The following is a 13,976-nucleotide window of genomic DNA, read 5'->3' on the forward strand; positions in this document are numbered from 1 at the left end:
CCGAAGGCAGAGGCTTTAACCTTCTGAGCCACCCAGGCACCCAAATAAATAAAATCTTAAAAAAAAAAACATAAATAGACTAAATTCACCAATTAAGAGCAACTCTGAGATCACATTTTTTCAATCTAAACATAGACTGGTTGTAAGGGATACATTTAACGTATAGAAAAAATGAAAATAAAGGGATAGGGGTGCCTCGGTGGTTCAGTGGGTTAGGCCTCTGCCTTCAGCTCAGGTCATGATCTCAGGGTTCTGGGATTGAGCCCCGCATCGGGCTCTCTGCTCAGCAGGGAGCCTGCTTCCTCCTCTCTCTCTGCCTGCCTCTCTGCCTACTTATGATCTCTGTCTGTCAAATAAATAAATAAAATCTTAAAAAAAAAGAAAAGAAAGGGATAGAAAAAGATAACAGGCAAAAAATTAACCAAATAAATCAGTTACTCTATCAATATAAGACACTATAACCCTTAAAAATCATGATTAAGTCCTCATCAGATTATAAAAGGAAGATAAATAATTCTAAACCTATAAACATCAAAACAACAAAACAACAAGAAAACCTACAAACATAACAGCAAAAAATGACTAAAAGAAAGGGAGAAATTGACAAATACATTATTATAATACATATTTTAATGTATCTCTCTCAGCAACTGACAGAGTAAACAGTTGGGGGAAAGGCAGAATACAAAACATTGGAATTGTACAATTCACAAGCTTGAGCTATAAAAACTCATGGAAATTGCAGAAATTATCACATACTAGTTCATGAATAAAATTTTAAACTAAAATTGATTATCATACAGATCATACTCTTTGATCACAAAAAATACAACTTCCAAGCTCCAAAGTTTGGCACAAAAATATTTCTAAAAATCCACTGGCTAAAGACAAAAATACAAAATGAAAATTAAGAAAGACATAAGTTAGGATGTCATTAGCATGAGTACAACTTTAATATGCATCCCTCCCCCCGCGCAAAAAAAAAACAACCCTAAAGTTTATATCTGCAAAATGCCTAGTTCCTATATTCCCAGCATTATGTTTGTTCACTAAATTCAGTTGTCCATATTTTTAAAAAGAAATATTAGTTAGGAGGTATGAGTACATTTAAAATTACTTGCTCCCTTGGGACGCCTGGGTGGCTCAGTTGGTTAAGCAGCTGCCTTCGGCTCAGGTCATGATCCCAGCGTCCTGGGATCGAGTCCCACATCGGGCTCCTTGCTTGGCGGGGAGCCTGCTTCTCCCTCTGCCTCTGCCTGCCATTCTGTCTGCCTGTGCTCGCTCTCTCTCCCTCTCTCTCTGACAAAATAAATAAAATCTTAAAAAAATAAATAAATAAAATAAAATTACTTGCTCCCAAGAGAATTTATCTGAATTTCTTCTTATCCTTGGTTAATCAAAGTAGAAGGAAGGACTCTATCTACCTAGAGATGATTAAATCAAGCTCTTTACTGAAAGAACTAAAAGCCTAAAGTATAATTCATTTTATTAGTAATCAGATAGAGAGCTTTAGGTATTATTTAAGATTAATTATACCCCCAGGGTAAAGTGGAACAAAATATTTGGTTTAAAAAAGCACCTTTCGGGACGCCTGGGTGGCTCAGTTGGTTAAGCAGCTGCCTTTGGCTCAGGTCATGATCCCAGCGTCCTGGGATCGAGTCCCACATCGGGCTCCTTGCTTGGCGGGGAGCCTGCTTCTCCCTCTGCCTCTGCCTGCCACTCTGTCTGCCTGTGCTCACTCTCGCTTCTCTCTCTATGACAAATAAATAAATAAAAAAAATCTTTAAAAAAAAAAAAAAAAGCACCTTTCTGGGACGCCTGGGTGGCTCAGTTGGTTGGACGACTGCCTTCAGCTCAGGTCATGATCCAGGAGTCCCGGGATCGAGTCCCGCATCGGGCTCCCAGCTCCACGAGGAGTCTGCTTCTCTCTCTGACCTTCTCCTCATTCATGCTCTCTCTCACTGTCTCTCTTTCAAATAAACAAATAAAATCTTTAAAATATATATATAAAAATAAAAAAGCACCTTTCTGATCACACATCTTCTTGTAGAGTGTATGAGGAAAAGGAGTTTACAAAACAGGTTTACATACAAAGAGAAAGGTTTGATTCCATATACTCAGATTTGTCTGACCAACTTGCACTTACAAAGCCCTATACACTGGGCCCTGTACTGAGTCCTAGGGATTCTAATATCAATAAAAGAAAGCCCTTGGCAGGGAACTCACTGTTTTCTACCAAGGACATTTCTAGTGTCACGGCTTTCCCAATATAATCTTGGCAGAGTCACCCGGTGTGCCTCTGAGCAAGCCTGAAGGGGAACGCCATCAAACAGGAGTGCTCCATATTAGAAAGTGATAAACAGTCCCCCCCAAAAAGAGGATGATGATAACGGTGATGACAGTGACAACAAAAATGGTAATAATGGTAAATGATAACAATGAGAGCTAACACCTACTGGAAAGCTTCTACATGTCAGACATTGTGTATTGTATATAAATTATTTAATTCCAAAAACTGCCCTAGAGGGCAGGTGCTATTATCATCTCCATGACACAGAGGAGGAACCAGGCCCAAGAGAGCTCGACTAACCTGCCAGAGGTGGAAAAGCTTGAAAACAGTGAAGGCAGCATATAAGCTCAAGCAATTGTCTGAATCCACAGCTGGTACTTTTACTGCTTTATACTACCTCCCTATCAAGCCCCTTTCATGTGTATATACGGCAGATGAATCAAGGGACGGCATCTGAAAGATGTGGATTTATTCTCACAACACAGGAATACAGACCAGATGTGGCTATTCCGATTCTTCTCCTGGCTATGTATGTTTCAGTATATCCTTATAATGAAGCCTTATCCCTCAAGTTGGTCTGGATGAGCACTCTCCCACCATTTAATCTACCATATTAATATTTTCACAGAAAACACAAGATTGGTGCAGAAGAAAAAGGTGATAACAGAGAGACATAATTTCTAAAGGGGGGAGTGAAATGATGCAGGAGGATCCAGGATGGGAGGGAGGGAGGTTCCTAATCTTCAAAGACCAGAGAGAAGAAAGAATATGAATGGAGGATTTATTGAGAGGGGAGACAAGAAGAGTCCTGGGAAAGAAGGGAGGGATCGTTAAGAAAATTCACTCCTGGGACGCCTGGGTGGCTCAGTTGGTTAAGCAGCTGCCTTCGGCTCAGGTCATGATCCCAGCGTCCTGGGATCGAGTCCCACATCGGGCTCCTTGCTTGTCAGGGAACCTGCTTCTCCCTCTGCCTCTGCCTGCCATTCTGTCTGCCTGTGCTCACTCTCTCTCCCTCTCTTTCTCTGACAGATAAATAAATAAAATCTTAAAAAAAAAAAAAATTCACTCCTAATGGTCAATAAAGGGTTAAATATCCAACTGTTTACATATCAACCCATCTCATTCTTTCTGCAACCTCCAAAGATAATAAAATATTTTTTTCTTAGCCCTACCCAATTTCTTTTTGGCCAAATTCAATGACCCTTTCTCTTGTTCTCTTTTCCATGAAAGATTTTTTTTTCCAGTTTTATTGAGAAATAATTGCCATATATCACTGTGTAAGATGTATAGCACAATGGTTTAGCTTACATAAACAGTAAGTTCAGATCCATCATCTCATATAGATAAATAAAGAGAGAAAGGCAAGAAGAAAGAGAGGGAAACAAAAGAAAGTGAAAGATTTTTTTCTCTCAGAACTCTTAGAATTTACTCTTAATAACTTTCATGTATTTCCTACAGCATGTTAATTACAGTCATCGTGCCGTACGTTACACTGCTAGTACATATTTATCTTGAACTGGAAGTTTGCACTCTTGACCACTTTTCTCCAATTCCCTCTCCCCACAACACCCTGCCTCTGGTAACCACAAATCCAATTATCTTTTCCTAGGAGTTTGGGTTTTTTGTTTTTGTTTGTTTTTTTTTTTTTAGATTCCACCTGTAAGTGAGATCATACAGTATGTGTCTTTCTCTGCCTTACTTCACTTAGCATAATGCTCTCACGGTCCAGCCATGTTGTCACATACAGCAGGATTTCTTTGTGGCTTGTTTTTTTTAATGGCTGGATAACGTTCCATTTTTACACACACACACATACACACACACATCAACTTCTTTATCCATTCACCTGTCAATTGACACTTGGGTTTTTCCCACGTCTTGGCTACTATAGATAATGCTGCTACAAATGGGGTGTGGTGGTGGGGGGCCCAAATATCTTTTGGAGTGAGTGTCATGAAAGTTTTTTTTAAACTACACCTTTATATTCTGCCTGTGCAAGACTGTATTGCATTAAAACTTCTTATAATTTATATGAGTTTTCGAAGAGGGAGAAAGAAAGGAAGGAAAACTAAAATTTAGCTGCAAATACTGTGCTAGGTCTTTATGTCTTCACACGCATTCCTCACAAAACTCAGGGAAACAGGTATCTTCTTTTCAGAGATAAGAAAAACGGGGGCCAGAAAGGTTAAGTTTGAGCATAGTCACAGTTCACAAGAAGTAATGAGACAAAAAATGAGTTTTGGTCTTTGGGAGTCCTGTCCTTTTGTCCTTCCCGCCACATACACTGCCCCCTGCAGGCGGATTATGCAGGTGCTCCTGCCCTGGTCCCAAACCACCAGGGCTACAGCAAGCTGTCCAACAGACCCTAGGACAGTAACAGTGTTCTTATCCTAGGACTAAACTATAAATCACTTTTTTAAAAATACACTCAACTTAAAATATGAAACATCAACTTGCAATCTTTTGTCAAAGGGCCAAGGCTTTCTCCTTCAGTATCACCGCCAATTAAATCATGAGTGCATTTCCTACATACGCCACATCTGTAATACACAATCTCTGAATTTTCAATTTCAGCTTCGTTAAAACAGAGCAAGAACTTAGGCACTCATAAAGCAATCCAAATTCAGAATTTTTCTAGGTTCATGACCCCTTCCCCCATTCTCACTCATACCTAACTCAATAGTTACTAGTCCTTTACAGTTTGGGGGGTATTTTTTAATGCAAGTACTACACCCAACATGGGTTTTGAACTCATGACCCCGAGATCAAGAGTCAGCTAGCTGTCCAGGTACCCCTCCTTTACAGTTTTATCCAAAGCTTTCAAAGAAGTGACTGTCTTGGGGCACCTGAGTGGCTCAGTTTGTTGAGTATCTGCCTTAGGCTCAGGTGGTGATCCCAGTGTCCTGGGATCGAGCCCCACACTGGGCTCCCTGCTTAGTGGGGAGTCTGCTTCTCCCTCTGCCTCTCCCCCTGCTCGTGCTCTCTCTCTCTCAAATAAATCTTTTAAAAAAGAGAAATGATTGTCTTTTCCTACTCATATTTCATATGGTTGCATAAGTTCTAATTAAATTATATAATTTGACAGTTACAGAAAGTAAAAACATGTTTTAGAAGGTTACCGATAAGGATATAACTGAAGCAGGGGGGAACAGAAATGCTCGGATATTTTAGAGAGTAACCAGTACACACTGGGAGGTCATGGGCATTGGCAGGGTATTTTACAAAGAAACCAAAACATCAGTGATTCTCAGAAGCCAGAGAAGTGTGATCAAATAAGAGAACTTCTGCTCTACAGGATATAGCTGGATGAGATGTCTTACCTATTATACACATTTTTTAAAAAAGGACAGAGAATGTTCAAAAGGCAGAGCTCCTAAGAGACTGCAGGGAGAAAAGAGACTCTTGTTTCAAATTTTTCAAATAGTTACAAAGAGAGAAATTACAACTAACCACAGGCAAAATACTGACTAGCAGAGTCAGGCAGAGCTGATGTGAGTGCACATGAACCAGCAAGTGTGTACAGAAGACGAATGAATCAAAAAGAGAGAGGATGTAATGTCAAAGAGATTATTGAGAATGTAATCTCAAAAAGAGCAGGATGTAAGCATTCTTGTCAGCTGTTATTCTTACGTGCCCATTTTTCTTTGTTTCTCATAGATGTATGCATCTGTGTGTGGACACAGATATATAGATACATAGATACAGATACAGACACAGACACATAGATATGCATACATACCATCGTAACAGAATCCCCCTATGTGCTTTCCAGAGTTCTACCATGTTTCTGACTCCTCTATAGATCTTCTCTAGCAAGCTAATAGGGGATGGGCAAGATTCTTCCCCTAGCTATCCAAGTAACCCATCAGATAGTCTACTTTCCTGTCACAGCTTTCACTGTGAACATTTACCAGAACTTTCTCCTTAGACTTCTCAAGGCCTCAGGCAGACGGTCATCCAACCCATTTGCGTACTTCAGTAGCCAGAGCTCTCGAATCATGCAGTAGCTTATTGTGTGTCAGACCACTTAATTGTTGAAAGGTCTTCCCTACACAGACCTGTACCTCTGGGGCTAATAATACATTATATGTTAATTAAAAAAAAAAAAAAGAAGAAGAAGAAGAAAGGAAGGTCTCCCCCTACATTGGGCCAAAATGTGCCTCCTGTAACCTGTTCCTGTTTACCTCAGCTCTGTCCTCGGCACTTACAGGGAACAAATCAATGCCCCTTCCAATGGGACAGCATACACGTACTTGAAGATAATGACCAAGTCCTAAATCTCCTCTCGTGCAGGCTACCTGTCCCCAGTCCCGCCGCCTGTCCTGTCTGACAGAGCGGTCAGCGTGGCCCACACATGATGAAAGGGGAAGCGAAAACTCACCGCACTTCACCATCCCCACTTCATAGCACTTCCGGAGCCGGCAGGCCTGGCAGCTCTTGCGCCGATTCTTATCTATTGTACACTGGTTTGTAGCTGGGCAAATGTAATCGTTATGTCCTACAGCAGAGGGGGGGGAAAGCGGGCTATTATTAGAACATTTTGATTAAATATCTTCCTCGTCAACAACACTGATAATGCTACTCAGCTAAGAGGTAGGCGACATCTTCTTAATGACAGGTACAGGCACAATGGCCAAAGTTTGGCCTCCTAAGTGCCTTGCTGGTGAGTCAAGAAAACCTAGGAATATTTAAATATCTTACTCTTTGACTAACAGGCTATTCTCCACATGTTCTTTGAATTCTTAAGAGATACATTAGAAATAGTCTCCTTCATGGGCGCCTGGGTGGCTCAGGGGGTTCAGCCTCTGCCTTCGTCTCAGGTCATGATCCCAGGGTCCTGGAATCGAGCCCCACATCGGGCTCCCAGCTCAGCAGGGAGCCTGCTTCCTCCTCTCTCTCTCTCTGCTGCCACTCTGCCTACTTGTGCTGTCTGTCAAATAAATAAATAAAATCTTAAAAAAAAAAAAAAATAGTCTCCTTCAAACCGTAAGAGACTCTTAATCTCACAAAACAAACTGAGGGTTGCTGGGGGGAGGAGGGTCAGGAGAGGGTGATGGGGTTATGGACATTGGGGAGGGTGTGTGCTATGTTGAGTGCTGTGAAGTGTGTAAACCTGGCGATTCACAGACCTGTACCCCTGGGGCTAATAATACATTATATGTTAATAAAAAAAAATAAAAAAGTATTAAAAAAAAAAAAAAAAGAAATGGTCTCCTTTGGACACGGAAAGTAAGACAGTTGCCTGAAATTGGTGCGGCAAAAAACAATCTCCTCAAGAACAGGACTTGTGCATCAGTCACCAAGTTCAACTGCTTATATTCTTTCACGTATATCCCTCTTCAGAACTTAACATGATTTTTTTTTTAAAGATTTTATTTATTTGTCAGAGAGAGAGAGGAGAGCGAGCGAGCACAGGCAGACAGAATGGCAGGCAGAGGCAGAGGGAGAAGCAGGCTCCCCGCCGAGCAAGGAGCCCGATGTGGGACTCGATCCCAGGACGCTGGGATCATGACCTGAGCCGAAGGCAGCTGCTTAACCAACTGAGCCACCCAGGCGTCCCTTAACATGATATTTTTAAGGGAATTCAGTCCAACAAGAGAATAAGAGTAATCAATAAGAGGACAAAGAAATGAGCGACCTGAAGAACCAAAAGAACTACCACTTGAGGCTGGTGGTGATGACTGCTCTCAATTCCCCCACTGCCTCCCTCGGCCCTGTGACCTCACAGTGTACCCTAGTGGGCAGAGTGTGCTTGCCCACCGAATGACGTTGAGCTTGGCCACGAAACTTGCTTTAACCCGTGGGATGTTAGTAGACGGAATATTCCAACAGTCTGGCTTGGCTTCTTGAGCTCCCGAGGGGGAAAAAAAAATGCCCCAGGTAGCTGCCAGTCCAAGGAGAATGTGGAAACAGATGAACTCGATCCAGAGCCAAACTTTGAGAAGTAGAGCCACCCTCCCCTATCCCCAGACAAAAAACCATAGTTCCATGATTGGACCAGAAGTATGTTTTATAATTCTTTCCCACTTTAGGTAGATTCCAGTAACACCTTTTCAACCAAACACAAACTGAAATTCAATTGTTTGTGACTTTACCACCATTCCCTGAGCCAGCCTGGGGTGGCAGCCAAGGTGTACACTGCACAGTTCTAGAAACATGAGGACAGCTTACCCCAGAGATGCAAAAATCATGTTCAAGTGACCCTCATACCGCCATGTACAGGAAACACGGCATGCCAACATTTTTGACTGCCTACTGATTTCCAAATACCTTATCATTTCATGTGATCCTATAACTGCCCTAGAAAGAGATAAGATTCCCATTTTTCAAAAGAAAACACATTAGCTCGGTTCAATAAGCTCCTTAAGGTCATGGTTGTAGTTTTCCATGCCGTATAATAAATTTCTACAAACCTATAAGCTTAAAACCAAATGAATTTATTATCTTGTTTCCACGAGTCAAGAATCCAGGCACAGGTACACCTGGGTGGCTCAGTTGGGGTTAAGGATCTGCCTTGGGCTCTAGTCATGATCCCAGAGTCCTGGGATCAAGTCCCCGCATTGGGCTCCTTGCTCAGCGGGGAGTCTGCTTCTCCCTCTTCCTCCACAGCTCCCCCTGCTTATGCTCTCCCCCTGACAAATAAATAAATAAAATACTACATGATGTCATCTTTTTTGGTTTTATAAAGATGTTTACAACAATAAGCATTTAAGGGACTAGAGGTTCATTTTTTTCCCTCAGAGTTTATTTTAAAAGATCACTTAAAAAAATCAGAAAACACAATGTTATGAACACACTAAGTAAAAATAGCCTAGAAAATATCTTATGCAAGAAGGTCAGGGTAACTGAATTCACTTCTGACATACACATACACACACACACACACACACACACGTCCTCCTCAAACTACATGAACTACCTCACATATCAAAATGGGTTTCTTAGTGGGGCAGCTGGGTGGCTCAGTGGTTTAAGCCTCTGCCTTCGGCTCAGGTCATGATCTCAGGGTCCTGGGATCAAGCCCCACGTTGGGCTCTCTGCTCACCAGGAAGCCTGCTTCTCCTGCCCCTGCCTGCCTCTCTATTTGTGATCTCTGTCAAATAAATAAAATCTTTTTTTAAAAATAAAATGGTTTTCTTGGAGTACCCAGATGGCTCAATCAGTTAAGCATCTGACTCTTGATTTCAGTTCAGGTCATGATCTCAGGGTTGTGAGATCAAGCCCCACATTGGACTCTACACTCAGCACAGAGTCTGCTTGGGGATTCTTTCTCCCTCTTTCTCTGCTCCCCACCCCCACCCCCAAAAATAATTAAATTGGTTTTCTTGTTCCATGCAACAGTCTGAGAAGCACACTATTCCATACTAATAGAACTCAGAGAAAAGTTCAAAGCAAAATTAAAAGCAAAATAGGTAGCTAATTCGTTAAGATATAAAGCTTTATAGGAAAATGTACTTTTTATAATCTAAAACATAACCAGTTATCTCTGGACTCTGCAGAATTATCAAGTCTGTCTGAATACCTGTGGTCATTTATATCCAACTGCATGGAGAGAACAGAGAGCACTGGACTTGGGATCAGAAGATCTGAGTTTCAGCTCAGTTCAGCCTCCCAATGTTGTCACTTCAACAATAGGGCAATGTTTGTCACCCACACCCCCCTGGCATGATTATCCCTCAACAGCCGGCAATGACCTTGCGTTCTGTTACCTCAGGACATCCTTCATGACTTCAAAGCCAAGTAAGTCCCAAGTAACAGAACATGTACCTCCAAGATAAGAATCTTCTACATACCCTACCAGCTGTCAGAGCTTCCCACTTAAAGCTCAGCCTCTAAAGTCGTAAAAAGAGGCACTCTGTGAGCAGCATGCAAATAGATTTTAACTTTCAAAGGACAAAGATAAAAGGTTATTATAAATACCAATATGAAAGTGAGTAGGATAGTATTACTACTATATACAGATATAAAATAGCCCAAAAGAATGAAATTTACAGAAATACCACTGAGAAATGTACCAGATATATATTTTTTAAAACTAACAAAACTGTGTGAAGAGATATGAGAGGCCTAAATAACTAGAGACATAACATGTTCTTGATGTGAAGACTATTACAAAGATTCCTTCCAAAATAATTCCTAGGTTTAACAAAATCTCCACTTAAGGATGGGAGGCCACTTAATGAAATTACTTTAATGTCCCTATGAATAATAAATGAATAAGTAAACAAAAGAAAATAGAACACTTTTAAAATAGGAGGTAATTATATTGGTATGTATTAAAATGCATTATAAAATTATAATAGTAAAAGTAAAAAATAAAATTATAATAGTTAAAATAATGTGGTATTTATAAGAATGAAGAACTAGGTCAGCAGAACAGAATAAAACATATATATAAGAACTTAATATATCATAGAAAAAAAATCAATGAACACATGAAAAGATGCTCAAAAAGATCAGTAATCCAGGAAACTCAAAAACTCAAGACACAATTATATATGGAATAGAATATCTAAAATTTAAAAGGCTGACCAAAAAAACAAAAACAAAAAAAAAGCTAACAATATCAAGGATTTTTACAAGGATATAAAGCAACTGGAAGTCTCATATGTTATTGCTGGGAATACAACATGGTTCAACTATTTTGGAAAACAGTTTGCTGGTTTCTTATAAAATTAAACATATGCTTATCCTACAACCAGCAATTTTACTCTTAGGTATTTCCCCAAGAGAAACAAAAATGCAGGTCTACAGAGACGGATATGCATGAATGTTCACAGAAGTTTTATTCAAAATATCGTAATATATGAAAGAGGCAATACACAGATGGTTACATACTTTATGATTCAATTATATGATATTCTAGCAAAAAAGCAAAATTATAGGGAAAGAAAATAGATCAATGGCTACCAAGCCTTGAGAGGTTAGGGGAAAATTGGCTGCAATGTGCCTGCAGGAACTTTTTGGGCTGATGGTAACATTCCAGATCTTAATTATGGTGGTGGTTGAATGGGTACATGCATTTTCAAAATTCACAAAACTGTATCATAGAGGAATCTTACTATATATAAATTAAATCTCAAATTCAATGAAGAAAAAAAAGCTCCCCTATTTAAAAAAAATCAATGAAAATGAGTAATCTTTAATAAAACAATGTAGAGAAATTTGACTAAGATAAACATTTTATTTTTTCCTTTTTAGTTTTATTTTATTGAAGTACAATTAACATTCAATGTTAAATTAGTTTCAGGTGTATAACTTTTTATTTTTTTAACCAGAAGATGGGTTTATTTGGGAATAAAAGAGAATTACAATCCAGGACAAACAAGCTGTGGTAAAACCACAGGCAACTCTGGGAAACAAAAGGTCAGGTGTACAACATTTTGATTCAACAATTGTGTACATTACTCAGTGCGTACCATGTAGTGTAGTCCTCGTCTGTCACCTTACAATGTTTTTATAATATTAATTAGATTCCATATGCTGTACTTTTCATCTCTGTGACTATTTAATCCCCTTTATCTATTTCACCCATCCCTCCCCACCACACTGCCTTCTGGTAACCACCAGTTTCTTCTCTGTATTTGAAGTCTGTCTTTTGGAGTATTTTTCTATCTTTGCTCATTTGCTTTATTTTTAGATTCTACATGTAATTGAAATCACATGGTATTTAGACGCCCGGGTGGCTCTAGGCAGTTAGGTGTCTGCCTTTGCTCAGGTCATGATCCCAGGGTCCTGGGATCGAGTCCCACGTGGGATTCCTTGCTCAGTAGGGAGCCTCCTTCTCCCTCTGCCTGTCACCGCCACCTGCTTGTGCTCACACACTCTCTTACTCTCTAACAAATAAGTAAAACCTTACAAAAAAACAAACACATGGTATTTGTTTTTTTAGGTCTTAGTTCACTTAGCATTATACTTTCTAGGCCCATCCATGTTGTTGCAAATGACAAGATCTCATCCTTTTTATGGTTGAGTAATATTTCATTGTGTAACTTCTTTATCCGTTCATCTATTGAGGGACACCTAAATTGTTCCCATATCTTGGCTACTGTAAATAATGCTACAATAAGCACAGGGGTGCACATCTCTTTTTGAATTAGTATTTTTGTTCTCTGGATAAATATCCAGGAGTGGAATTATTAGATCATTTGGTGTTCCTATTCTTTTTTAAAAGATTTTATTTATTTATTTGACAGAGAGATATCATAAGTAGGCAGAGAGGCAGGCAGAGAGAGAGAGGAGGAAGCAGGCTCCCTGCCAAGCAGAGAGCCCGATGCGGGGCTCTATCCCAGGACCCTGAGATCATGACCTAAGCCGAAGGCAGAGGCTCAACCCACTGAGCCACCCAGGCGCCCCGGTGTTCCTATTTTTAATGTTTTAAGGAACCTTCATATGGTTTTCCTCAGCAGCTGCACCAATTTACATTCCCACAAACAGAACATGAGGGTTCCCTTTTCTCCACATCCTCACCAATACTTATTGTGTTTTTCATTTTAGCCATTCTGACTGGTGTGAGGTGGTATCTCATTGTGGTTTTGATTTGCAGTTCCCTGATGATGAGTGATGGTGAGCATCTTTTCATGTGTCTGTTGACCAACTGTAGATTTTCTTTGGAAAAAATGTCTATTCAGGTCCCCTGCCCATTTTTCAATTGGGTTACTATTATTTTTTGGTGTTAAACTGTAGAAGTTCTTTATACAGTTTGTATACTAACCCCTTAATGGATATATCATTGCAAATACCTTCTCCCATTCAGCAAATTGACTTGTTTTGTTTCCTTCATTGTACAAAAGTTTACTATTTGGGCATAGTCCCAATAGTTTATTTTTGCTTTTGTTTCCCTTGCCTCAGGAGACATACCTAGAAAAATGTTGCTAAGGCTGATGTCAGAGAGATTAATGCCTATGCTTTCTTCTAGGAGTTTTGTGGTTTTAGGTATCACATTTAGGTCTTTAAGCCATTTTGAGTTTATTTTTGTATATGGAATAAGAAAATGGTCTAGTTTCATTCTTTTGCATGTAGCTATTTTCCCAGCACCATTTACCGAGGAGGATGTTTTCTCCCCATTATACACTCTTACCTCTTTTGTTGAGGATTACTTGACCATATAATCATGGGTTTATTTCTGGGTTCTCCACTCTGTTCCATCTGTCTATGTGTCTATTTTTGTGCCAGGAACCTACTGCTTTGATTACTAGAGCTATGTAATAGATCTTGAAATTTGGGATTGTGATACCTCCAGCTTTGGTCTCCTTTCTCAAGACTGCTTTCATTACTCAGAGTCTTTCATAGCAATTTCAGTATTATTTGTTCTAGCTCTGTGAAAGATGCTGTTGACATTTTGATAGGGAATCCACTGAATCCATAGATTACTTTGGGTAGTATGGACACTATCAATATTTGTTCTTTCAATCCATGAGCATGGAATATCTTTCCATTTGTTTATGTCATCTTCAATTTCTTTCATCAAGGTTTTATAGTTTTCAGAGTACAGGTCTTTCACCTCCTTGGTTAAGTTTACTCCTCGGTATTTTATTATTTTTGTACAATCGTAAATGGGATGGTTTTCTTAATTCCTTTCTGCTACTATATTATTAGTGTACAGAAATGCAACAGATTTCCATTCATTAATTTTGTATCCTGCAACTTAATTCATTTATCAGTTCTACTGGTTTTTGGTGGAGTC

The 13,976-nt window shown here is 39.7% G+C and overlaps 1 protein-coding gene across 2 annotated transcripts in view; it reads right to left on the reverse strand.

Moving 5' to 3' along the window:
- ESR2 (estrogen receptor 2) overlaps positions 1-13,976 on the reverse strand; it is a 74,327-nt gene that overhangs the window by 38,533 nt on the left and 21,818 nt on the right. For both annotated transcript variants that reach the window (XM_047738783.1, XM_047738784.1), the window contains exon 4: positions 6,672-6,788. In XM_047738783.1, coding sequence (XP_047594739.1) covers positions 6,672-6,788 — 117 coding nt within the window. The remainder of the gene's footprint in view (positions 1-6,671; positions 6,789-13,976) is intronic.

Source organism: Lutra lutra, chromosome 7, assembly GCF_902655055.1.
Source record: "Lutra lutra chromosome 7, mLutLut1.2, whole genome shotgun sequence".
NCBI classification, from domain to species: domain Eukaryota; kingdom Metazoa; phylum Chordata; class Mammalia; order Carnivora; family Mustelidae; genus Lutra; species Lutra lutra.